Source organism: Lytechinus variegatus, chromosome 5, assembly GCF_018143015.1.
Source record: "Lytechinus variegatus isolate NC3 chromosome 5, Lvar_3.0, whole genome shotgun sequence".
NCBI classification, from domain to species: Eukaryota; Metazoa; Echinodermata; class Echinoidea; order Temnopleuroida; family Toxopneustidae; genus Lytechinus; species Lytechinus variegatus.
In genome coordinates this window covers 9,551,559-9,579,203 of record NC_054744.1, presented here as the reverse complement: position 1 = coordinate 9,579,203, position 27,645 = coordinate 9,551,559, and the positions used below count along the sequence as shown (strand labels likewise).

General features: G+C 39.3%; 2 protein-coding genes and 1 long non-coding RNA gene across 3 annotated transcripts in view; 2 read left to right on the top strand and 1 right to left on the bottom strand.

Moving 5' to 3' along the window:
- Positions 1–926: 926 nt before the first annotated feature.
- Positions 927–25,675, bottom strand: LOC121415223. Its single transcript, XM_041608396.1, has 4 exons — positions 25,591–25,675; positions 15,522–17,675; positions 14,793–14,844; positions 927–8,383 (listed from the first exon to the last, which is right to left on the bottom strand). Exons 2-4 carry the CDS (start codon positions 17,496–17,498, stop codon positions 2,628–2,630), a joined length of 7,785 nt encoding a protein of 2,594 aa, XP_041464330.1. The 5' UTR covers positions 17,499–17,675; positions 25,591–25,675; the 3' UTR covers positions 927–2,627.
- Positions 11,660–12,487, top strand: LOC121415225. The gene is made up of 2 exons (XR_005969971.1): positions 11,660–11,801; positions 12,099–12,487. It is a non-coding gene; the product is annotated as an uncharacterized LOC121415225 (long non-coding RNA).
- The window catches only part of LOC121415224 (non-lysosomal glucosylceramidase-like), a 35,165-nt gene continuing 33,166 nt past the window's right edge, over positions 25,647–27,645 (top strand). The window contains exon 1 of the mRNA XM_041608397.1: positions 25,647–25,771. The gene's annotated coding sequence lies outside the window, so the exon portion shown is untranslated. The remainder of the gene's footprint in view (positions 25,772–27,645) is intronic.

Here is a 27,645-nt window from a genome sequence, read left to right as displayed (position 1 = left end):
AATATTTTCTTGCAACACACCCAAAGTCTTGCTTGCAAGTAATCACGATAGATTCAAGTTAAACTCAGACTGAGGGTGATCTGACACGTTTAAGAGATAAGAATGGATATCAATCTATATTTACGTTTGATTCGAATCAATACAGCCCTGTTGTACTTCTTGCACATGAAAGTGTAAATTGGTTGGCCATAGCTACGTGGGACCTACAGTTGTACTCAAAAGGTAGTGAACCCCATCACAAAATGCACTCCTTCATGCTGACAACACTACAGTTTGGCGAGGCCAGAGAAACAAACTTTATTGAGTGTACATCAGAGCTACCAAGTCTCACGCATTACGCGCGAGACTCGAGCATTTTGGACTCTTGTTCATCCCCTCAAATCTCTGTCTCACGCAACTATCACAGCCTATCCCCATATACATCGTACACAATGTCTGTGATCTCACTCAGAATCACAGAAAATCTCGCGCATAGCTGGTCTTTGAACTTGGCATCTCTGTGTACATGTAATATATTCATCACCTGACTTCACTGTATATCTAAAACATGACAGAACTTGAACACTCTAAATATGTTGATTTTTTTGGTGGGTTTCACAAACTATTGAGCACCACTGTATCAGTGGTAAATTTGCAACTGTAAAAAAACACACTTCTGCGACTTGTCTCTAATACACAAATTCTAAAAAAAATCGATATGAACCCCAAAGTTGATAATTTTCCAGTATAGTACAAACAGATCAAGGTAATTGAATGAGGGATACAAACCCACCCAATAAATGAGAACTGTAATGTATAACATAATGCATGGTGCTACATAAGCACTTGCCCGATCGCCCGGGGCAAGTAAAAGTTAGAGTCGGGAAAGTGCTTTGAGGTAAAGACCAAAACTACCTGCCCGGCATGTTGTTGTGCATGTTGTGCATGTTGTGGCTTTAATCTTTTATTAAGAGAGCTGAGATTTTTACTGAAAAAATCAATTTGCCCCCCAAATTGAGATATTATTAGGTCATGTCACTCCAGCGGTGTACAATTAATGAATTGTACAAATTCAAAGTCTTTTTACAAATTCTGATGGGTGTTTCATGAAGCTCCTCGCAAAGTTACGCATGGCTTTTACGCACGTAGAAAGAATACCGAGAATAAAAAGTGACAATACAGGTAAATTATAAGAAAAGGGGAAACAGTTGCAGATGAAGAGAGAAAGACAAGGTAATAGACAGGGGCCACGGTGGGTGAGCTTCAGTCCCCCCACTTCTTTGTCAAAAACCATGTACAAAAAACCCCACACACTTAAAAATGAGCATCTGATTTTGAGTTTCTGCATGATCAGCCCCCCAAACTTTCAAAACTGTTACGCGGCACCTGACATACATGTGAATATTTTTTTTTTTCTTATGTCAATAAAAAAGGAGTTTCAAATAATGTATAAGAATTGGGATACACTTCATGAATAATTCAAAATTTTCCTGCTTAAAGGCAACTCGTCAAAAGTCTGGACTGTGCCTTTTGGCAGGAATCCCGCTATGAAGGCCCTATGCGTCTTTTCAAAACAACATTTCCTATCATTTTGTCTATGATATAATGTGAGAATAGCCAATGAAAAGCTGCTCGTAGGAATCCTGTTTGAAAGACCTGGCTGGCCTTGACTTTGTGTGCCTATGGATTATGTGTTTCTTATAAAAAAAAAAATCTGATTACAGTATGTTCAAGAGGTTGAAAATACAAATGAGTTGTAATATTAGCAATTGGGTAGCTTTCATGTTCAAAATATTTTGCACGCTATAAGGTGTAACTGCAATCTGACACTTTTTCTAATATTAGATATAAATACACGTTTTGAATAAATTATCTTATAATCTTCATCTTATAAAGTTGTAATTAAGTAACATTAATGACAATCAAAATGTTTTTTTGAACAGCAAAACTTATTCCAATTGTAATGACGTCCAAGAAAAGTTTTGATTAGCTATGATAAGAAGACACATTTGCAAAATAGAGAATTATCGTAACTACTTCAACCCATATAAATTGCACTAGTCAAAGATATTTTATGTAACAGGTTGAAATATAAAAAGAAGAATCTTAAGAACAAAGAGCAATAATTTGTTACTTACACACTACATGTCGATAGGTCTGGAATATTTGCCATCACCAATTTACCTACTTTGAATGGGAAAAATTGAGGGTGACCATGTATGGTATAGAAAATTGGACAGGACTTTGATTCATGTTGAAATGATTTAGGGGACATTATTGTTATGATGAGTGAGCATGTAGGCGACAACAACGATATTTATGAGATAACAATAATAATGTTGATGATGATGACAATAATGAAATGATGGTGATGTTGATGATGATGACAATAATGATAAGGATGGTGCTGATGGCACGTTTCCCTTCCGCAAGAAATTTATCCACATTGTGCTGAGCTCTACCCAGGTGAGGTGAATAGGTACCTGGAAGGAACTATTGGAACTATGAATTCAAGAAGTGAATGAAGGGAAGCTTTTTATAAATATAATTGGGCACAAATCCCTGTCAAAGGCTCCTGTCCATTTATTCTCCCTTTTCAATTATTGGTTTAAGTTACCTTTATTCAGAATATCACAAGCAATGATGGGTTATTTTCTGTGCAGCCTCCTATGCCTGTCCAATGTGGACTGGTGACTGAACTTCATCTGGCAGTCTGGACACTCTACCTCAATAACAACAGGAAATTGCACACCAAATTCATTCTTCTTCCATACCATTGCTTTAGAGTTCCCGTGTGAGATCCGCGTATCTACAACCTTCTCAGTGTCTGTCACATTCCCAGTGGCAGTTCTGGACGTTACAACTGCAGCTACAGGGGTATCCGGTTTTCCAGTACTCTTGAGTACATTTGTAGCAAGATTTTTCACACTAGCTGGTGTGTCCACTAAACTTACAACATCCACATATAGGTCTTCCTCCTCTGGAAGCCTCTTCTTGGCAACTGGCTTGCTTTCAGAAACCTTAGAATGTTTCCTTTTTGAAGATTTCTTTTCTTTATACTTGACAGTGTCCAAGTGTTTTCTAGATGGCTTGGAGTGTTCGCTACCTACGATCTCTCCCATTTTCAGTTTCTCAACACTTACAGTGAGAGCTTTCTTATGAGGGATGGTCACATGACTAATTTTGTGTTCTTCAAACGTATCTATGGAATGAAATGATCTATCACACAGCTCATGTCTCAATGATTCCTGTTCAGTAGTTTTCATCCGCTTGAATTTTTTCTGTTCAAGTTGTTGCAGTTTGGCTTGAACACGGATCTTCTCTCGTTGTACATCCCTTTCCCTCCTCTTCTTTCTCTCAATCATTCTCCTTTTCTCCTTTTCTACATCTTCCTTGATCTTAATTTTCTTTTTCTTTTTCTTCTTCTTGTGTTTGGCGGTTTGAGGGTTGGGAGGTTTGTTGGGCGGATGTTTATAACCAACGGCAGGTACGACACAATTAAGGTCGATTCCAATCTCAGTCCTCATAACCATAGCCTCTTTATTGGTGTAATCATTGTGTACCTGCCAGGGCACCTTTTCCAAGACTACAGGTTCAATCACAAGGCCGGGTTTGGTGGGGTCGGCTTCTCCAGCAACCCGATTAGCTATCAACATAAGATGGTTGTCGCGGCAGCCTCTCGCATGGTTCCAAAGGTCATTCCTGGAAGGAAATTGGGCAGCACAATAGACACAGTGATGTCCTGGGATGGTTTCACATTCTAGAGAAATAGTATCGACAGTTTCTAAACCCATGGTGTATTCAACCTTCAATGGTGAACCTGTACTGCTCTTGTCCTTAAGCCCAGAGAAGTGGCCCTTCTCTTCGATACCGGTCGTAACTTCAATGGATCCCTTGGTTGTATTCCCTGAACTGTCCTGGGATAATGTCTGGGCAGGCTCTTGATGTACGGGGGCATTTGTTGACATTGTTTGAGAAGTGTCGATGTCCATCAAATTTGAAGATGTCTGAGAAACAGAACTAATTGTGTTGTCATCATCATCATCTACAGATTTTCTAAGTGGCTGTCCAGCAGCTACATCACCCTGAGAAAGTGATTCTGTATCATCAGCAACTCCTGATGCCTGCTCAGGTTCTGATGAGTTACTAACACTTTGATCCACAGACTCTGAATCTACCAGTTGTTCTCTTAGGTGAGCGTGCTCCAACTTTTTAACCTCTGGACGAGCAGAAGTGGATTTTTCTGCCAAATAAGATTCTTTCTTTACATCTGCTCCCGCTGAAGGAGAAGATAAATCAGCCTGTAGGCATCCTGTTTCCTCAGTTATGCAGTGTGCAGAATCAGAGATGTCCATCTCAGTGTTTTTGTTAGCCTTTAACAATGGTACATTTATCATGGGACAACCACCAGATGGTAAGTGGTCTGGTGTCATTGGTTCTCTGAAGAACAATTGCAAACCATTCCCTTCTGATGAGTCTTCTTGAATAATATCATCTGACGAAGTGTCTCTTGTACCTCTTGCTGGACCAAGAACTGCCTTAGTAGGTTCAGACACAGAGCTCACTATCTCACTTCTACTACAATTAACTTGTTGTTTTGATGCTGGTGAAGGAAGAGTGATTAAGTCTCCATCATTGTTTGACATTTCGGACATTTCCCCCTTATAACGCTGTCCTAAGGATTTTACATGTTTATCACAGTCACCACCCGAGTTTGCATGCAAATCTTCACCCCCTGATGAGGTCTCTGGGACGCAAGATGTAATAAAATTGTTTTGTACATGATTTATGTTAGTCTCTGCGACTGGTGATCTGTCCTCGTGGGATGACATAACTTGACTAGTAGCACACATTGTGGAAATATCCTGGATACTTTCTGATTCTTTGGACTTCTGTCTGTCGAAAGCCTCCAGGTTAATTTCTATTTCTCTGGACTTCTCTCTTTCCAAAGCCTGTTGGTTAAGTTCAATTTCTTTGGAATTCTCTCTGTCCAAAGCCTGTTGGTCAGCTTCTATTTCTTTGGAATTATCTCTGTCCAAAGCCTCCTGGTTAACCATTACTTTGGACTTCCCACTGTCCAAAGCCTCTTTTGTTTCTTTGGACTTTTCAATGTGCAAATCCTCCGGGTTGATTTCTATTTCTTTGAATTTCTCTCTGTCCAAAGCCTCTTGGTTAACTTCTGTTTCTTTGAACTTCTCTCTGTCGAAGCAATCCTGGTCAACTACTGTTTCATTGGACTTCTCTCTGTCAAAAGTCTCCTGGTCAACTTCTGTTTCTTTGAATTTTTCTCTGTCCAAAGCCTCTTGGTTAACTTCTGTTTCTTTGAACTTCTCTCTGTCAAAGCAATCCTGGTTAACTTTTGTTTCCTTAGACTTCTCTTTGTCCAAATCCTCCTGGTCAACTACTTTTTCATTGGACTTCTCTCTGTCCAAATCCTCCTGGTCAACTTCTGTTTCATTAGAATTCTCTCTGTCAAAAGTCTCCTGGTCAACTTCTGTTTCATTGGAATTCTCTCTGTCCAAATCCTCCTCGTCAACTACTGTTTCATTGGACTTCTCCCTGTCCAAATCCTCCTGGTCAACTACTGTTTCATTGGACTTCTCTCTGTCCAAAGTCTCCTGGTCACCTACTGTTTCATTGGAATTCTCTCTGTCCAAAGTCTCCTGGTCAACTACTGTTTCATTGGACTTCTCTCTGTCCAAAGCCTCCTGATTAACTTCTGTTTCTTTGGACTTTCCATCAGAATCTTCTCTGACAATTGTTTCTGTTACAGATTTACTTTGACTAGGTTCTCCTTTGTCTACTTGAACTTGAAAAAATTCTGCACCGACTATGTCACAGCTACTTTTATCGGGCACTTTCATCTCAACTAACTCCTGCTTATATTCTCCAACAGCTACGTCACAGGTACTTTGATCAGACTCTTCTTTGTTCATAGTCAGCTGGTTACTTTCTTCCGCATGCACAGATTCTATACTGTTGTCCTCAATAGGTGTTTCCACTGATTCAATAGGTGAGGAAACCAATGAATTAACAACATCATCAGCATTGGTAATCCTGACTGCATCTCTGACATCGTCAGAATTTTCCAAGGCAGTCAATAAAAGCTCATCTTCCTGATCTGATACCTCATCAACTGCAGCCTTCGAGCGTACACCGGGTTCCGAAGAAGTACTTTCTGGAATCCACAGACAAGTTTTCCGATGTTTCTTTAACCTCTTCTCCTTTGAAAACATTCGTTTACAATTAGGACACTGATGTGTTGTAGGATATTTCCAGTTCAGGTTTATTTCATCACTTCGGTTTGGAGAATCTTGACAAATTCCTCTGTCCTTTTTATTCTTTACGCCATCACACTTTCCAGCATGCTTTTCGAGTTTTGAGAAATTCTTGAACCACTTTCCACAAGCACCACATATCTCACCATCAGTGGTTTTATCATAAAATGTGTAGTCTTTTGATGTGCTGACGGATAGGGGCAAAGTCCTTTTCTTGACTGTCTCCTTATTTGTCTCAGATGCTAAGCTCTGAGATTTCATTTTGTAATCTTTGACCCCATGACCCCCAGATAACCATTTCAAGTTATTTTCATCACCTCGTTTTGGAAAATCTTGACGAATCCCACTGCCCTTTTGCTTCTTTATGCCATCACACTTTCCAGCATGCTTTTCGAGTTTTGAAAAGTTCTTAAACCACTTCCCACAAGCACTGCATGTCTCACCATCAGTTTGATCCTTCTTCTGCTTCTTAGCGAATGGTTCAGTGGTTTTGTTATCAAATGTGTCGTGTTTTGATGAGCTGTTGGATAGGGACAAAGTTCTTTTCTTGACTTGCTCTTTCTTTGTCTCAGATGCGAAGTTGTGAGAGGGCATTTTTTGGGAGCTTTCTTTTTTTGAGCAAGTCCTGTCATCTTTGACCTCATGATCCCTAGACTTCCAGTTCATGTTAATTTCTTCATCTTGATTTGGAGAATCTTGACAAATACCTCTGTCCTTTTTATTCTTTACGCCATCACACTTTCCAGCATGCTTTTCGAGTTTTGAGAAGTTCTTGAACCACTTCCCACAAGCACCACATATCTCACCATCAGTTTGATCCTTCTTGCGTTTCTTTTCGAATGGTTCTGTGGTAATATCACATGAGTCCTCTTTTGATGTGCTGTCCGATATGGGCAAAGTGTTTTTCTGGACCGGCTCTTTCTCTTTCTCAGATCCTATGCTCCGAGAGGGCATTCTCTTGGTTCCTGTTTTTGAGCAAGTCTTGCAGTATTCTGGAATTTCCTTGCATGCTCGTCCATGATATCTATGTGACATTGGTAGTTCTTTTCCACAGATTTTACACAGAATCACACCACCGTATTCTGAAGGTTTGGTTTTTGTTTCTTTAGCATCCGTAGGCTCTTCCATCCTGCCAGGTCCTTTAGGAACAGTACACTCATTTTCGTAAGTTGTTTTTCTGATTTCATCTTTGACATGTCTACTGTCTGATATTATTTCTAGACTGGTATCTTGCTGTAATAAATCCTGTCCTGCCGACATGGAATCTGAAGTTTTTGGATCTGAAATTTGATGAACTTTAGCACTGTTGACTACATGTTCATCATCTTGAACATCTTGGACTGCAACTTTCTCATCTTGAGCATTTCCATCTTGAAGATCTGTATTTTCAGTTTCAGAAACTGCCTGATCAATGTTGGTTTCATTGATTTCTCCACTATCCATGCAAATGTTACTCATCTTTTCATTGTGAAAGATTTCTGCATGCTGGGCCAACTGCCTGAAGGATGGAAATTTCTCTTGGCAGAGCCTACATGTTTCCATCTTTCCCTCACATCTCTTCCGATGCTTCCGCATCTTATACGAGTCCAGAAGGACACCCTTGCACCTCTCACACCTGTACTTGAAGACCTTGTGGCGCTTCTGGTCGGCACAACGGGACTTGTAGAGTTCTGTAAGGGTGCTGAAGAAGAGGTTGCATTTCCTGCAGTGGAAAGGAAACTGCTGGTGCATCATCTTGTGATACGGAATCATTGTAGGATCAGTGAAGACCTCGTAGCACACATCACATTCTTCAGGTTGTTGTTCTGAGATGTCTGCAGCCATCTCTGTCATTTGTTTCTCCGTCATCAACATCATTTGGTCCGCTTCCTGGATTTTCTTGGCATTCTTAGCCAACATCTCATGAATGCGCAGATGGATGACCAGGTCGTCTGTTGTTTGGAAGCCAACTCCGCATTCTGGACAGTTCATAGCTGCTTCATCATCATTTGGTGGTTGAAGGTTGACAGGAAGACTGCCTGGAGCTTCATCTGGGTCTGGTTTTGATACCTTGCATTTAAATGAATGTTCTACCATGTCATCACAGGCTACCAGTTCACAGCATGAGGGGCATCTGTCAAACATTACTGTAAGGAAGAAAATGAGTAAGAGAATCAGTCTAGAATTTCTACATGGCAATTGTGATCTTAAAGATAAATGCAAGTAGTGGCAATGGTCTAGAACGAGTTTGAACTGAATCCAGTAAAAGTATGTATGAATTTATGTGACAAATGATTGATTTGGAGGAAAATGTGTCATTGCCGAGAAATAGACAAAAGAAGCAGTATTCAACTCACATGAGAGGTCTCCCCCCCCGTAACTGGTATACATTGCCCCACATGTGCTAATCTGTGTTGGTAATTTCCAGTGTTGTCAGTTTTCAGCTTTCATGAATTCACAGAGTTGGGTTACATGTAAACAAGTGGAATGCCTCTGGCCGTCTCACCTGCATCACGCGATTCAACATAGCAGCAGTGCTGACTTTGAAAACTACTACAACTCACACAAGACGTTCAGTGATACTTGGTTACTCTTATTTCCACATTTTATGAATTAGACCAATACACTTACAGATATAGGATGGTAATTCAACAAATACCCCCAATGCGGCCAAAGTTCATTGATCTCACATGACCTTTGACCTTGATCATGTGACCTGAAACTTGCTCAGGATATTCAGTGATACTTGATTACTCTTATGTCCAAGTTTCAAAAGTCAGATCAATAAACTTGCAAAGTTATGATGGTAATTCAACAGATACCCCCATTATGGCCAAAGTTCATTGACCTTTGACCCTGGTCATGTGACCTAAAATGCGCACAGGATGTTCAGTGATACTTGATTACTCTTATGTCCAAGTTTTATGAACTAGACCAACATACTTTCAAAGTTATGATGGTAATTCAACAAATACCCCCAATTCAGCCAAAGTTCATTGACCCTAAATGACCTTTGACCTTGATCATGTGACCTGAAACTTGCACAGGATGTTCAGTGATACTTGATTACTATTATGTCCAAGTTTCATGAATCAGATCCAAAAACTTTAAAAGTTTTGATTGTAATTGAACAGATACCCCCAAATCGGCAAAAGTTCATTGACCCTAAATGACATTTGACCTTGGTCATGTGACGTGAAACTCATGCAGGATGTTTAGTGATACTTGATGAAGTGGAGCGTTGTGGCCCAGAAGATTAGTCTTCGGACTTTGAAACAAAGGGTCGTGGGTTCGAATCCCAGCCATGGCGTAATTTCCTTCAGCAAGAAACTGATCCACAATGTGCTGCACTCAACCCAGGTGAGGTAAATGAGTACCGGTAGGAAGTAATTCCTTAAGAAGCTGTGTGCGCTATGAACGGCTAGCTTAGCCGGGTAATATAGGAGCACCTTGAGCACCTAACAAGGTGGATATGTGCGCAATATAAATATCCTATATTATTATTATTATTATTATTAACCTTATGTCCCAGTTTAATGAACTAGGTCCATATATTTTCTTAAGTTATGATGACATTTCAAAAACGTAACCTCAGGTTAAGATTTTGATGTTGATTCCCCCAACATGGTCTAAGTTCATTGACCCTAAATGACCTTTGACCTTAGTCATGTGAGATGAAACTCTAAAAGGATATTCAGTAATACTTCATTAACTTTATGGCCAAGTTTCATGAACTAGGTCCATATACTTTCTAAGTTGTGATGTCATTTCAAAAACTTAACCTTAGGTTAAGATTTGATGTTGACGCTGCCACCACCGCCATTGGAAAAGCGGCGCCTATAGTCTCACTCTGCTATGCAGGTGAGACAATAAACCAGTTCTGGATCATACCATCCTCACTCACGTATGCATGCACAACAAGCTTAAAGGTAAAAGACAGTAGTTGCAGCAAATAATTATTTATTGAGAAAGTCTTTTAAATCAAGCTTAATTATCATACATCTAGATCTGGTACATTAATGTAAACTTATCTTTGTATAATCATGAAATCTAAGCTCGAAATCGATAATTCTGATGATCACAGGAAACAATATATGGGACAGTGTATTAATATTGCTTCGAAAAATACCCGACATTTAATGGAATTCTGTGCTTATTTTGGTAATTTGTTTGCAATTACCCAATTTCTTCCAGAGCTCTTTGACACATTTTTTTATTAATAATACAATAATTTACAGTTCTTGTACATGTATAGCGCATATCACAACAGTGAATAATGTCTCTAGGTGCTTCCAAAGGACTTGGATATTATTACCCCAGCTGTAGCTTAGCAGCAGTTATTACTAAGATTAAAGCACACACACATTTCAAGGAATAAATTCCTGCCAGGTACCCATTCACCTCACCTGGGTTGAGTGCAGCACAATGTGGATAAATTTCTTACCAAAGGAAATTACGCCATGGCTGGGATTCGAACCTGTTTCAAAGTCCGGAGACTAATAATCCACTGGGCCACAACGCTCCACTGATATTTATACAAACAAATAGTTTTGAGGGTAATTTAATTGGATTCTCTTTGGAGATCATTACCACAACTGGTATTTATCTTTAATTTATAAATTCATCCATGATCAAGAGGTTCATTGGCAATCATAACAAGATATTTCAAAGCATACAACTACCCGTGAACTTTGACCTTATTACCCCCAAATTCACTGTACCTCCAGTATGTGACCCCCAAACCAACAAGTAGCCAGAAATGAAATTCGAGACTTTCATTGATCTTGAAAAAGAAAATCCCAAGCTTCAAAATGACATTAACATATTAATGGAGTGAATGCAGAAGAAATTCAGAGAGAGCTTTAAAAGAATAAAGAAAAAAAAACAACAACCAAAGTTTGAAGTTTAAAGCTCATTCAAGCATAAGATGTGCACATTCTCAATGAAATTTCCAAGTAGTCTGTAAATAGGATGTCAAGGGAACTCTTGTGTTGTCATTTAATCAACTTAACAGCTTAAAATTTCAACAGTATCTGGAAGAATAACTTTCAACTTTTCAATTTTTTTGTTGAAAAGACCAAATTACTATTTTGGCTATTTACAGACAACCTTCCCTGATGACATTATTGGTTTTGGGGTGTTTGTTCAGTGTTCACATATACTCATGTGGAGGAGCCGTGGTGTAATGGTTCTGACTCTCGCCTTGTAAACAGAGGGTCGTGTGTTCGAATCTGTCAGAGTGCCCCTGAAATATTCTTATTACTTTTCCCTCTGCCTTGAATTCTTGTTATCCATCTGAAAGGAGCTGCACTTGGTCTTACTAATTGATATGCAAATCAACTCCACCATTTACTGTAGGTTGAGTGCACAGTTTGTATAGTCAGTGGGGTGTGGAGCTATGTTGGGTGAGTTGCAGAGGTCTACACAGAAAGCGGGGACCATTTTGGATTTTTGCAGAGGGAACACTCAGACCCTCACTGAGAAAGATTTCTTCTAGTTTTATTTTGCCAGCTTCAAGCTATTTACTGGCAGTTGGTTATTATTTCTACATTCCAGAAATCAAGTGTAAGTCTGTGATATTTCTATATTTGTTTTGAGGCAATTAAACTCATCTGAAAGGTGACATTTTGAAATAGATGAGAGAATGTTGGTTTTGCAGTAACATCAAATTAATAGTCCATTCATTGGTATTTATGAACGTTTTCTGATCATTGATCCCAAAGGATATTAAGATGTGACAGATTACCACTAATGATAAATTTGTGTATGTTTTTGGCATAATTTAATGTGATCTACAAGTTTTAATAGAAACTCAAGTTGTATAGCAGGTTTTGTCATGAAGAAGTTTACTATAATTTTCAGGTGGCTCCTATTTCATGGAAAGACAGATCCACGTCCGGTTCCATGTCATTCATTCTGAAGGGGGCGCTGTATTCACGCTATTTATTCTGAGTGAACTACTACGTGATCGTGATCTACTTTGTGACCCCAATCTGAGTGAGGGGGAGGTGATACGAGCGTTCCATTCTGGGTAACATGGATTCGTAGACAGTCCATCGATGACGATTAAGTGATCAACCATAACAACGATCAACGTTTGTTCGATGTCAGTAAGTCTTTTCGACTGGTAAGCGGATTCGTTTCCAAGGACATCTATATGCGCTACATTTTTTGTTTACTCACTACTGAACTTAACTCGACGAGCATTGCTCTGATTCCGAAATCGCATATGCCAAAGACAATGATTGAACTGGACTAAAACAAGCTATTTCCACCTGAAACAATGATGTCTTTAAATCACTTCCAGATACGAATGCAACACTCCCAAAATTGAAAAAGCAGGTTAAAGATTCTCAACTACAAAAAAGATCACAAGATTGGCTTCATCATGTCCAATCACTTTCAGTACAAGGCAGGTTTTTTGAATTGGCAAGCATGGAATCAAAATCTGCGGATTGGAAAAGTCTGATTTATAATCTACCAAATAAAGTTGCTAAGTTTCTAATGAATTCCCTTTCAGATACACTCAATACAAATGCAAATCTATCTCGCTGGGGGAAAATGTCTTCAGCAAATTGTAAAAGATGTCAAAATAGAGAAACAGTACATCAAGTGCTAAATGCATGCCCTTTGTCACTTGACGAAGGGCGCTACACTTGGCGGCATGACAACATCTTATTGTATTTGGCCGAATCTATTCAAGAAGGCATAAACTCATTTGTGGATATTATTATGTACACAGATCTTAAGGAAGGGCGATGGACAAAGGAAGGAATATCTACCATACCACTAGAATGCACACAAACAAATCTCAGACCAGATATCTGCATTTTTTGGAGGAACACAAAAAAACTTCTCATACTTGAATTATCAGTCCCTTTTGAAATGAATATATCCAATGCACACGAGTTCAAATCAAACAAGTACGCCCCCCTAGTTACAGATATAGAAAGCAATGGATATTCAGTGGTATTCCTTCCTTTGGAAATCGGGTCTCGGGGCCACATCTCACCGGACAATGCAACGAGGCTAAAGCGGCTGCTGAAGGAAACTGGGAGTCCCGTCAATCTCAAACAATTCCGAAAGAATATATCAAAATTGGCCATTGTGTCATCTTTCGTTATCTATTACTCCAAAAATCTAAATATATGGGAAACGAAACTCCCTCTCCGCATTTCAAGTACATAGACGGACTCCATTTTCCTTCCCTTTGCTGGCCTCGTTGCACTGCCCAGTATTTTTCTCCATATTGATTATGTATTATATTCTAATTTTTTTTTTTTTTTTGTATCGTAAATTTTATTGCCCTGCATCTTCTCATGATAGAGAAATGTCCTGGGCGTATATTGTATTCCTTTAATGTGCATATTTGCTAATAAAGTGATATATAAAAAAATATGAGCTCAAAGGACATACCGGTCCGGTTTTGATAGTAATGGTCCTTTTCCAAATTTAATAACATATCAAAGTGTAATCTCTCACGTGTACTCTAGGAGTTTTAGTCTTTGTATTTCATATTCATTTCACCTGTGGTTATGAATGATGTACTTCGACTAGAGTTAAAGGAATTTACAAAGAAGAGGAGTGATTGAATGTAAACCTTGTAAAGGTGATCATTTGAATATTCTGTTAATAAAGCTAAACCTAAATTTAAAGTAGTCGTTCTGTTTTTAATTATTCTGTGTACAAGCTTCTACCTGACAGAATCCCACAGCGGTCTGGCGTCCTTTGGCAAGGCGTTAATCCACACTTTGCCACTTTCAACCCAGGTGCTAAATGGGTACCCTGTAGGATGTGAAAGTCATTGTAGCTTGTCCAGTAATGTGTGCGCCTCACAGGCGACTGACTGGAATACTCCCCAGGGAGTGGAGGATGTGTGCACACATTGTGTGCGGGAATGACTGATTGAATCCGATGAGCGGGGTAATAATATATCTGTAAAGCGCTTAGACACGTCGTTCCGATGGATTAAGCGCTATATAAAAGCGGATTATTATCATACTCATAAACCAAGTTAAACATTGAGAATGAGATGTTGTCAGGCAAAAAAAGCTCCTGTGACCTTTGACATTACCCTAAAAATCTTGTCAGATCATCTTCCTTCCAATAAGTTTTATTTTGTTTTAGTTATTAAATGAAAAAGGGACGGATGGACAACCCCAAAACATACACGTAACAGCCTGAATTCACAAAGGTGGTTTTCCAAACCATCAGTTGAACCCATGGCTCAAGCAGATTTCCTGTATAAATTATACTTATTTACCACATACATTAACATTTTTTTTATGCACTCTTTTGTCACAGTGTGTCAAATTGATGCCTGTTACCATGGTAAAGTATGCTATTTAATTCACGAGTCCACTGTTTGAAGAATGGACTCATGATGCATCAGCATTGGACATTTTTTAATATGCGCGGTAAATAAGCCTAATTCATACAGGAAATCTGCATAAACCATGAGTTCAACTGATGTTTTTCAAAGTCACCGTTGTGAACTTGGACTAATGCCTCCTAAAACCACTCAATTGTTATTGAGTAGAAAATCACTTAACTTACCATCATCATTAGGGCCAAGTCTTGTGTTGAATTTTGAAGAATTGATGAAATCCTACAAAACAAAAGGGAGAAAGAAGAAATAATTGACTGAAATGTAGCATGAAAATGCTTACAATCTGCTTTACTTCAGTGCATGACTTCATCAACATTCAACTGGTTGAATAACTTTACGCAACCCAAATTAGTCAACAATAATAAGAATGAATCGGAGATACAGAAAGCAAATTTTCAAATCTGACAAGGACAATCTCGAGTGAGTGATAAAATTCAAATAATATGAAAGAGTAACTACATTTAGCTGGGATAGGAATGATGCCTGATTAAAACCATTGATCACTGAACACCATTGTTTTAATATACAAAGAAATGGTCGGCTGACCGAGGGGGATGTTCTTTTTTAATTAATAAACATGGGTAATATAGAGATACATGACCAGGAGTAGAACTCTCTTTTTCTTACTCTCCTTTCTTCTTACTATATCGTTTTAATTCTATTCGCCACTTGAAAAATAATTGGGGTCCTGCCCCTCCCCCTACCTTAGTGCTGCCTGGCTGTTAAAAGCGGTTTCTTATCATGATATGAATGTGAGGGCATTTGAAAAGCTGGACTAGACCAATAGTATACTTACATTTCCCAAAATATCATTAAAAAAATTACAAACTTTACAATGATTTTATTTTGATCATTTTAACAACCAGAAGATGATTTTAATTTGTGAGTAAAAGTACCCGGTTTTCTGCTTCAACTGGCAAGGCATCAACGTCATTGTTGCAAACCATTACTGTGCTATGTTCTCCAATAGCCACAGGAACTGCAAAATGTCTTGGAGCATCTAACACACACTCGAGTTCCTTTGGACTCTGACCATCGCCATGTCCTTCTCTTAGCCGACACTTCACTTCGGGCATCGTTTGGAGCTTTCCCATAGAGATGTCATCATGATATTGCCTACTTTGTGGGTTTGTTGTGGCTATTGGCAAATCATTATCTTCTATTTCTGGAGGACTTTTCCCTTGAGGAGACACTACTCTTGGCTCTAGTTCTGTATCCTCATCCCGCTGACCATAGCAGTAGAATGTTCCTTCCTCTTTTTCACCTGTAGACTCTCTTTGGATATACGTGCATGTACCACCCTCAAATTGAACCAAAGTGCTGCAGCCAAGTTCCGAAGCACTTAGATCTACCGTTGTTCGTACTGATTTTGGAGGAGTCTTCTTGGGCACATTGGCTTGTTTTACATCATGACGATCAGCACAAATGTCTGTGGGTGTTACATGTTTGTCTTGCAGTGAGCCAGTCTCCTCAAGGTTCTGAACTTCATGCCTTGTATCTGCTAATTGTGCACTGCAATCTCCATGATCATGCAGCGAAGATACTGGTGAGTCACTTTCCTTATGTTCAGCAATTTCAGGACAATTCTTGGCCACATACCCCTGGTTTTCCATTTTTGTCTCATGTTCACCTACACTTGAAATGAGCATTTTCTCAGATTCAACAATTCTTTCCTTGAAGTGTTTTGTATCAGTGGAGACATTATCATTCTTCAATTCTGCTTGTGGAATCTTTACAGGATGGTCTGAAGATTTGTGACTAGTAGAAGATGGCTCCTTTCTGTTTACATTGAGAGAATCCTGATCAACAGGACCCTCCAGTTGATCATAAGCATCATCACCAAAACGTTTGCCACTTCCTTGTAATGATGGTGTAGATGGCTTTTCGCGTACAGACGGAGAAGAATGCTTGCTAGGACAATGGGATTCTGTCCTCTTCCCTCCACTGTCAGGAACATTTTTTGTTTGGTAATGCTGCCCACAATTATCAGCAGTAACATGCTCCTGATTGACAAAGCAAGGTAATGGTCTCTCTCCACCAGTGTGATTTCTTGATGAATACGGCAAAGGAACATTGTCAGGAGATCCACGATTCGATAGCTGAGCACCTAAAGAATAACTTTGCGAAGATACAGATGGTATGGGTACATCCGACTTGCTACTCTCTAATTGCAATTGATATCCCGATGTTACACAACCAGCATCATAGTTCAAAGGTAGGTTACCTTTGTGTGATTCAGTATTGTGGGAGTTCCTAATACTTCTATCACTGACAGTCACAGCCGAGTCTGTAGCATTGATGTTGCTTTCGATTACCTGATGAACTTGTGAAGAGGCAAGTCCTGCGTTGCCTCCAGATGTATCATAGGGTGGCGGGTAGCCTCTGGACTCACAAATTCTTGCCTGACTTGAACCATACGCTTCATTATTCCAGAAGCCTTGTCTGCTATCATTAGCACCAGAAACACTTGGCAATGAATGCCTCGAATGCATAGGCATCCCATCAGCAGCATTCCCGAATCCCTCATATCCAAAATGTGAGAACTGTCCAGCAGTTTGTCCACTTGGAAAGTTAGTTTGGCCATAGCAGTTAGGAAACACCTGAGGATGATATGTATTCTGTGCGTGGGATGGATCTCTTGTCTGACCTTGCCAATTTAAATAAGGTGACCCTTGAACACCCTGGTTTCCATAGTATGGCATCCCACCATGATACCTCGATGATGGTTGGGAAGTTCTGCTCATAAAACGTTCATATCTTTCTCTTTCCATCATCTGGTCATTGTAAGCCAAGTGTCCTTGATGGAATTGATGATTGACCTCATGATCCCTTCCAGGATGGTGATGTCCATCATATCTTCTTCTTCCATCCATCCTACCACTTGCATTTTGCACTTTTACAGGACTTGTCTGGTTGATATCCAATGCATGCTACCATTGTCTGTGATGGGGCCTATGAAGATCAGTCAGATCAGGTATTTCAGCCTTGGGGTAAATCTTCTTCACACAGGTATGGTACATGCAGAGCTGGGAGGGTAGATTCTGAGTATCCTGCATTTTAAGAGAGAGAGAGAATAAAAAATCAAGAATGTAAATAAACAAACAAGTGGAGTGCCTCTGGCAGTCTCGCCTGCATTACGCAATTCAATATAGCAGCAGTGCTAACTTATATAATTATTCATAAAAAAAACGCCATTCGTATAATATGCTACAATGTTCATTGATCCTAAATGACATTTGACCTTGATCAAGTGACCTATGACTTGTGAAAGATGAGCAATATATGGATCACCCCTATGTCCACATTTCATTAACTATATCCATAAACTTTCAAAGTTATGATGGCAATTCAACAATTACCTACAACATAGCCAAAGTTCATCGACCTTAAATGACCTTTGACCTTGGTCATGTGACTTGAAACTCACACAGGATGTTCAGCAATACTTGATTACTCTTATGTCCCATTTTTATGAACTAGATCCATAAACGTTCAAAGTTACAATGGTAATTCAACAAATACCCCCAACATGGCTAAAGTTCATTGACCCTAAATGACCTTTGTCATGTGATCTGAAATTTGCACAGGATGTTCAGTGATACTTGATCATACGTTTAAAACTTTGCAACATCATTATCAAGGGAACTGGAAAGGTGATGATAAAACGGTCAAGACACACTTTCAAAGTCTATATCATCAAAATATGGTAAAAATAGCTCATCAGTGATTTTGTGGTTTTCTCAACTTTTCCAACAGGAAACACACGATTGGTCCCGGGGGCCACTTACATCGACGAGTGGATACCATGCGCGACCCCAAAAACATGTAAAAAGGATGTCCTTTCCAAGATAGGGCACATTACGTACGTAACATAATAAGGGTGTCAAAAACACTAAAATAATGAAAAAAAGGGTATCTATTTCGCTAGGAAAACTATGTGTTTAAGGTCAAAATTTACTTTGAGAGGGTATGGCCAAAAGACTAAAATGTTTTATAAAGGATGTACTTTATGCCCCGTCAACACTACCTGTTTAGAGTCCGATTTGCGGGAGGTGGGGGAGGTTGGGCCGTACAATTCCCAATGATGTAGGTAAAGGTAAAACCAACGACCGACAGACGTCCGTGACATAGCTGAAATATCGCTGTACTTGTTTAGGGGTTCGATTCAGGGAATACTTGCCAAGGGTATCATTTTGTTTCAAATACTTAAGGGTAGGGTTTCACACCAATACTTGTTAAGGGGTGCATTTTCAGAATATGGAAAATACTTGTGTAGCGTGATTTTCGAGACCCCATGGTATCAATGGAAGTGAAATTGAATCCAAAATACAGCCATTTCTGATTGTATCATTTGGAAAATCATAGGGCATATTGACCTTGAAATGTGATTGAAAGAATTGCTATGAAATTTGAGAACAGTGTAGTCTAAAGTTAATACTGGTGCCTTTTACAGGCTTAAGTGGTGGGAAAATTTTTGCGAAGTTGGCTGGTGTGAAACTGCATTAGCCCCAGAGATTTATATAGAAATTAAACTTCAGCTCAAACTAAGCTCCAAAAGCAAGCTACCTCTCTCTCTTGGGTAACCCCTCAACTTTGTTGGAGATTCCTAGAATCCAATAGAATACCAGCATCACCATCATATAATCATAAACTTCATGATTGACACCCGGGTATATCTACCCCTAGACTGATAAATCTGCTGTTTCGGAGGAGTTTTTCAACATTTTCTGATTTTTTGTCCTCCTCCTACACAAACGGATGATGGCCATTGTGCTCGTAATGGTGGAGCTCCATTGAAGCCTTGACTACAGCGTCTATGGAGAAAAGGGTGCATTGGCGCACCCTCCTCGATTACTCTTAAATTTTGCTATTTCATGGGGAAAAAGAAGAAATAACAAAGATAAATTTATATTGAATACAATCAGCTTACCACCTTTCCAAAAAATATGCTGAAAAATAAAGAATTTTGATGACAAACAGATCAGGACCAGTCAGGCTCTTCTTCAATCGCTAGTTCGCAGACAGCTACAGTACCAGTCACAATTCTTTGACTACCTGTTTCACCAGAAAACAATAGATTTAGTGGACCATATCTTTTGTTCTCTGGTGAGACAGGTAAACAGGTAGTCAAAGAATTGTGACTGGTAGTAGCTACAGCTAAGCGTACGGATGCACCAGGATTGGGTGGCACTTTCGTACGGTCAGCGGTTGCTGCGCTGATGACGATCGGGTGAATGAAGAACCTGGCTGGTCCTGATCTGTTTGTTATCAAAATTTTTCGGAAAGGTGGTAATCTAACTGTATTTAGGCTTTATCTTTATTATATCTTCCCTTTTCCCGTCGAAAAGATAAATTCAGGAGTAGTTATATGGGAGGGTGTGCCAGCTCATCCTTTTTATAGACACTGTAGTTAAGGCACTGGTGTGGAGCTCCAGAACTGTCAATGAGCCAAATGCTCAATGGCCATCATCAGTCTATTGACAGAGGAGATACCTCGACATGGCAAGATTTTTTTCTTGCCACGGTCGGACAAGGCGTGCATCGGTAGCATGGAGCAAGGTAACGTGAGTCGAGCCGAGTTAGATCCCACGTTACAGTGCCAGTCAGTCCGCCGATATTTTATATCCGATTTTTCCTTCAAGGGCATGATCGAAGATTGGCAGGTGATCGCTGATTGTGGTAAAATCGGGAGCCGATTTTAAAATCGGTTAATTAGAACAGGTACAATTACGATTTTAAAATTAATTTAAAATCGATTTCCAAAATCAATTTTAAAATCGATCTAAGATCAATTTTAGATCAGTTTTAGTATTAGTTTTTAAAAGCCCATTCACATTTTTACTGATGCTGACGAAAAGTTAGCTTGGTTGTCAGAGCATTATTTGTCCTGCGTCTAAATATCTGGAGTGGAAACAACAGTAACTAATTGCTTCGGCTGTCGCGCAACTTCACTTCCCCGTTTTATTGGAACATAATGCATAAACATATGGCCATTGGGTCCCTGTACAGATCGAGCTAGAACTTCGGTCTCTGTATTGGTGAGTGGAGCTAACGGAGTTCAGCGGAACAACGAACATTACAGAGACCGAAGCTTTTGGTCTAATTACGTATATATGCATTAAACCATGGATGGCTGGCTATGCATACCGCTGAAGACTGACTGGCACTGTAACGTGGGATCTAACTCGGCTCGACTCACGTTACCTTGCTCCATGCTACCGATGCACGCCGTGTCCGACCGTGGCCGGGTCCCGCCTAGGGGCAATTGCATGCAGGCATGCATGTCCGCACATGGGAATGACGATGTAATATCGATGTGGCAGATATGGCAAGTTCCGACTCGGAGTCCTCGTATAAAAACAGCAGAAGTCTGGATGTATTCTAGGATAATTGAGCCACATGGCTGATTTGCTTGTTTGTTATGTTAAGCAGTAGGCGAGTGCATTTAATTTGAGGCACTTGCCGGCTTAAAACGAAACTAGAATTTCAATCTCATTTCATTTTCCCAGCGTGTTTGTCCCATTGAAGACAACGTTAGAAAAAAATTGCATCCAAATAAAAAAAATCGCCAAAAATCCAAAACCTGAGTGTTTTCGAACGCGACCCGAGTGATTTCGAATGCGAACGCGACCCGAGTGATTATAAGCCGCTTTGGTCAGGTGAACATATTTTGCAGCATATTTTAGATCAAAAGTTAGTGTTGTCAGTCGGTCCGGGATCGGGATGAATTCCCGGCGGTCTGAGGCTCCGAGACGGTTCCGGGATCAATCAACTTAGACCGTATCCCGGCAGGAAAATAAAATCAATAATGGCCAAATTCATGTTGTAATATTTCCCTAATTAGTAATTGTACTTTCGAAAAACGAGAGAACAATTTAGTTTCAACTGGCTGTGTGCACATGCACCTCGAAATATTACGCAATTACATAGCTATCTGTACTCATCGATCGCATGATCTATGAGCATGCACGCAATCTAGCTTTGCACACGGCTCCGAGAGATCTACGCAGACAACAATCGTCTACTGTATAGTCTCATGTGCAGACCTCTTTCGCCTCAGTTCGTTTTACCGAGTCATTCATTTACCCCATACTTTCGAGTTGAAAATATGTATGGACTAGTGAATTTATCATGAAATAATTTACTAACAATTGACGATCATGATCTATGAGTATTTGCAAATTTAGTCATTTAAAAAAGTCGACATTAATTTTGTGATGATTGTATTTGTTGGGGTATTTTTTTTGCGAAAAGGTATGCAAATAACAACTAGACGAATGCGCACCATGTTTCAGCTGGTTATAGCCGGGAGAGAGAGGAGGGGGGGATTACGGGAAGTGCTTGGTCGTTCACGACTGGGGACCATCTGTCATCGACAGCCGTCAATGGTTGATAGTGTTGACTTGATGTTTACAATTGCAAACCAGTCGGTCAAATCATTTCTCCTAGATATATTTCGACTTGAATTATAAAATTGTACCAAAACGCTGTCAGAATTGATGTTTAAAGTGGCGTTGTTTAAACTTTGAAACAACATTATTTTGAAAGTCATATCATACCCTATATGTTGTAAAAATATGTTGTTCAATGCATCAAACAAATTTCCAATGATATTAACAGTTTTAAATGATATCGTTGGAAATTGCAAAAAATATTTAAAAACAAACTGTTTAAAGTTTTTAAAAAATTCTATTGGTTTAATAGTTTAAAAAATAGTTGTATATTGACTGGCTTAAACAATGTTTCTTAATATTCAAATAGTTGTTCAAAATATTTTTTTTACTGTGAATAGTCTGAGTATCTATTCAAATGTTTTCTTGATCGAAAGTAATTCATGATTAAAGATTACTCTAATGTCCAAGTTTAACGAATTAGACCAATAAACTTTCAAAGTTATGATGGTAATTCAACAGATACCCCGATTCGGCCAAAGTTCATTGACCCTAAATGACCTTTGACCTTGATCATGTGACCTGAAACTCAAACAGGATGTTCAGTGATACTTGATTACTCTTATGTACAAGTTTCATGAATCAGATCCATAAACTTTCAAAGTTATGATGGTAATTCAACAGATACACCCAATTCGGCCAAAGTTCATTGACCTTTGACCTTGGTCATGTGACCTGAAACGCGCACAGGATGTTCAGTGATACTTGATTACTCTAATGTCCAAGTTTAACGAACTAGACCAATAAACTTTCAAAGTTATGATGGTAATTCAACAGATACCCCCCGATTCGGCCAAAGTTCATTGACCCTAAATGACCTTTGACCTTAATCATGAGACCTGAAACTTGCACAAAATTTTCAGTGATGCTTGATTACTATTATGTCTAAGTTCCATGAATCAGATCCATAAACTTTCAAAGTTATGATGGGAATTCAACAGATATCCCCAATTCGGCCAAAGTTCATTGACCCTAAATGACCTTTGACCTTGGTCATGTGACGTGAAACTCAGGCAGGATGTTCAGTGATACTTGATTAACCATATGTCCAAGTTTCATGAACTAGGTCCATATATTTTCTAAGTTATGATGACATTTCAAGAACTTAACCTCAGGTTAAGATTTCGATGTTGAATCCTCCAACATGGTCTAAGTTCATTGACCCTAAATGACCTTTGACCTTGGTCATGTGACATGAAACTCTAATAGGATGTTCAGTAATACTTGATTAACCTTATGGCCAAGTTTTATTAACTAGGTCCATATACTTTCTAAGTTATGACATCATTTCAAAAACTTAACCTCAGGTTAAGATTTGATGTTGACGCCGCCGCCGTCGCCGTCGGAAAAGCGGCGCCTATAGTCTCACTTTGCTTCGCAGGTGAGACAAAAATGAGTTTATTGTTTTGATGCGAAGTGCCGGCCGCCGGGACTAATCTTGTGTAAATTTCCAAATAAGCTTCTCTGATAAGATAGTATTCACTTTTCTCAGTAGTAGTGATATCAAGGAGATATCTCCTTGGTGATATCATACTGTTCAGAGTTACGAGAGAGGGAGAGAGAGTGAAACTGAAAGTTAATCCATATTCCGGGCTAGCTAGGGCCACAGGCGCACTGACAAGACATTACGCAATTTGCTTATAACTGTCAACCACGTGCACACCGACCACAGATCAGTGGCACCGACACGTGTGTTATTGGACTGTCAGATCAGCAGCTGGATCGACTCAAACATAATTCGGGTCATGTCAGTGGTCATTAATGTTTACAGTTTGCGGTGGTGGCACGCTTTGACTGTCTCATCATTATTTTCCCCACGTTTTGAGTGAATGTTTACAATTTGCGGTGGTGGCATGCACACTTTGACTGTCTGGTGCACCGCCAGTGCGCAGTGTTGTAGGCCTACCGTATTTAAGGCTGGAAATGTAGGTATACAGTTTTGGATTGCGTTTGTGCGTGGAGATACGATTCGGGACGAGCCGGGATCCCGATAAGGAAATTTTGAAGTTGTCGGGACGGTTTCGGACCGGGACTTTTTTTCTAGATAACAACACTATCAAAAGTTTAACCTAGATATTACAAAATCTTTGAATATGCAAACACAGGACCTAAAAGAATGATTCTCTTTCTTTACAATGATACCAAAATCATGAAATTCGATGCCCAAGTAGAGCATCAATGACCGAATGAAAAGAGGTGTTTTGGTCCGCATCAAGCTCATTAAATATGCAAAACTTCTCTAGTCACGAATATCACTTGGATGAAAGAAGCCACTTTTTTTGGACCTGCCTACCGACTGTGCACCCACCTCAATTTCATGGATGAAGGCTTGAAGCCGGTCTAACGGACAGCATAATCCTGACATCGATACAGTAGCCAGACCCTAAAAAATACAGGGAAAGAAGGAAGCGTTCGTTCAGTTTACTCGCTTTCAGAATTGCAAACAAAACTGGCCGATATCAATGGCACATGTGTAAAATAGACTTGGCCAAATGTTCACATGCACCCCTCGGTTTATTGATCGGACAGTTTTGTTTGCAATTTTGAAAGTGAGTGAACCAACGCGGCCTTTTTCTCTCCTTTTAAGGGTCTGGCCTCTGGGATCACGCTACTGTCTCGATGATGATGTCAGAATTCCGCTGTCTATTTTATTATACACCTTCATAAGTAAAATTAGGGTGGGTGCATGATTTTTTTTCCCTTTAAATTTGGGTGTTTTTTGGTACCCCAACCTCGAAGGCACCCATGTTATATGGTCGGGGGTCCTTAAGCTACGCGGGTCCTAAAGCTACGCACCACTCATTGCGCATGCAGTTTTTAATGGCAAATGCGCACTCTGTGTGTGGAACTGTGACTGCAGTGTGACGAACGATTTCTTTTCAATTTTTTCTACATGGGCTGCAGTAAATCTCTAAATGCAGAGAAAACCCACAATTGTTTGGAATTTTGGAGTTACAATCGATTTAATTTCATATTATCCTATCATAATTTGAGCAAATTTTAAACATTGAGGCACAGGAAATACTATTTTTTTGCATGATAAATCGAGTGCGTAGCTTTAGGACCCCTTCTACATCGGGCGGCGAATTCAAGAGGTGTTCGGAAAACACGACGGGATTTTCGTATTAGTGAGTTTTGTGATATTTTATTGGCATGCCTATTTTATTTTTGGTTAAGGATCTTTAGAATATTTGCCACAAATTAGTAAAAGATGGGCATGCCAAAAGATGATTTGTTCAAATATAAAAATTGGCATATTTTTCATCGCTTGTAAACAAAGTGCGTAGCTTTAGGTCCCCCCATCATACATGTATTTTGTGGCAGCTCCAGCTGGCCCATGGAGCGGGCCGAAGCGAGCTGTCTGGGTTACGCCGCCGCCAGCGCCGGCGCTGGCTGAGCTGCGTCGCGCTTATGCATCGCGCGCGGCGGCCAACTCAGCTCAGCTCTTTACTCAAGTTTAGCTCATCGCATGAACCTTAAATATCTGGGGCTAGAATCTGACGTTTATATTTACCGAGCGGTACTCAAAATTGTTCGATCTTGAATTCCCCCTTTCTGTCTGGAAAGCCACTTTGAAAAGGCCAGGCAACAGGAAAAACTGAACAAGGTTATAGCTGTTATTTCTTCTCAACAATCTGCTGACTCCGCTCTGCTACTTGCTCTGTGAATACTGGAAATACGTGGGTCCCACATATGTAAGTTCGTGTCGGGTATAGATGGGCGTATAGTAAACGGGAATTTTAACAATGAAGATGATAGTTGCTACTTATAAAGCGCTCAAGTACACCTTTCAGTGTTAATGGCGCTTCAAGAAAGTAAAAATACACATGCTATTACTAACTAGGGTCTAAAGTTAGACCTGTAGATCTAGACAGTTGGCAGCAGCCTAGCCGTCTGTTTCGAGGATTTTTTTCACATTTTCTTTCCTCTCAAAAAAAAGATTAACTACCGGTACTTTGTAATGAATTACATTTTCTCAAGTTCAAAGTGACTTTTGCATTCAAAGTTATAACTGTAAGACACATTTTTCATTTATCCTTTACAATCATAACTGTTATGGTGTAAACTAAAGCCTTAATAAGGTCACGGTATACTATATGAATTGAAAATGTGTTTTACAACTATAAATTTTGCGATTTTATGACAATTCATTTTGATCAGTTGCTTAATAAAAACAAAATATCTATGTGGTTTTTCCATGTGATATAAAACCTATTCCAAAGTATGGTCTGGGCTAGATAGCTGGCAGCCGTCTGATAATTTAGAGGAGTTTTTTAACATTTTTATTTTTTTTAATTTCTCCTCTTACAAAGACGGCTCGCTATCGTGCAGCCACCATTAGGGGGTTAACATTTTTTTTAATGAAATAAAGGCAAAAATTTATGAGTCCCGTCGGGGATTTTTCACGTTTTGCACGATCGCAAGCCGTCTGTGTACTATGAGGAGAAATAAAAAAATAAAAAATGTGAAAAAAAACCTCGAAACAGATGGCTGCCAGCTGTCTAGGACTGGGCATGTCTGTAACTTCTTGAATGATAAATCCCTAAATTTGTAAGAAATGTTCAGAGTCCTTTAAAAGCAAAATCAAAATATTGCTGACAGAAGGTGCTAAATAGGTTTGATTTGAATATTGTAATGTTCACAGAGAATTAGCATTTAAAAAGAGATCAGATGGCTACTACAAGTTTTTAAGATCAGAAGAATAGACATGACACATTTGAAATTTAATTCACACTAATGATCTTTTACCAAAGCTAAAGACGGGATTCAATCTGCCTTTGCTCCTCAGTAAAATGAAAATGGATATGTATGAAGTTGAATTGAATGATGATGATAGCAAGTTTCAAGGTGTATATCATAGGGCTGTTATCGTTAAGAAATTTCTCTGTCGATATTGCGCTGAAAATATCTTACCGATATTGATAACAATCGACAAAAGAACATAATCAATACACATTTTTTTATCAAAATCTGTATCTGCCACTGTACCAAGAATGCTTTAAAATCCATGTTCATCAGATGTAAATGATTACACAACATCTTTTGACAAACATAGCATAAATACATCCTCACCTTTCATGTTACTAGCATTATTTTAGTGTTGGATGAAGTTTTATCGATAATTTTGGGGCTTTTTGGAAATCGTTCTTAGCAGTTGACGTTTTTCGCCTATCCATCATTTTGATATCATGCTGTACATCGTTGAACGTAGAGGGCTGCCTTATATGCTTACATTAGTTGGTACATCACTAAAATTGAGCTTGCGCTTGTGATGTTTTTGATTCGATCGAATGGAGTGGAGTGCAGTCACGATGTTTGGATTGTCAGAATTATAGCGAAATGGGGGTGAGGTGAGATCATGTTTTGTGGCTGGTAAGTATTCATATTTTGTTGTGATTTTGGAGTAATTTCTGTTCTGTTCAGTTTGAGGAAAAATATGTTTTCTGTGATTTTCTGTTTGAAAGGCCACTTTCAAAAGGCTGTTTCCATGAATTCTGTGAAATTGCGGAAAATTACTGTGTCCCTACATAATAGTGGACCTATTATCAACAACGAGAGAAACATTATC

What these genes read in the sequence shown, in the direction of transcription:
- LOC121415223 (XM_041608396.1), bottom strand. Translation starts at nt 17,498, where the DNA reads ATGGATGGAAGAAGAAGATATGATGGACATCACCATCCTGGAAGGGAT. An exon ending in CAGTTGAAGCAGAAAACCGG is followed by an intron (nt 14,845 to 15,521) that starts GTACTTTTACTC and finishes TTTGTTTTGTAG; the next exon opens with GATTTCATCAATTCTTCAAA. An exon ending in ACTTGGCCCTAATGATGATG is followed by an intron (nt 8,384 to 14,792) that starts GTAAGTTAAGTG and finishes TCTTCCTTACAG; the next exon opens with TAATGTTTGACAGATGCCCC.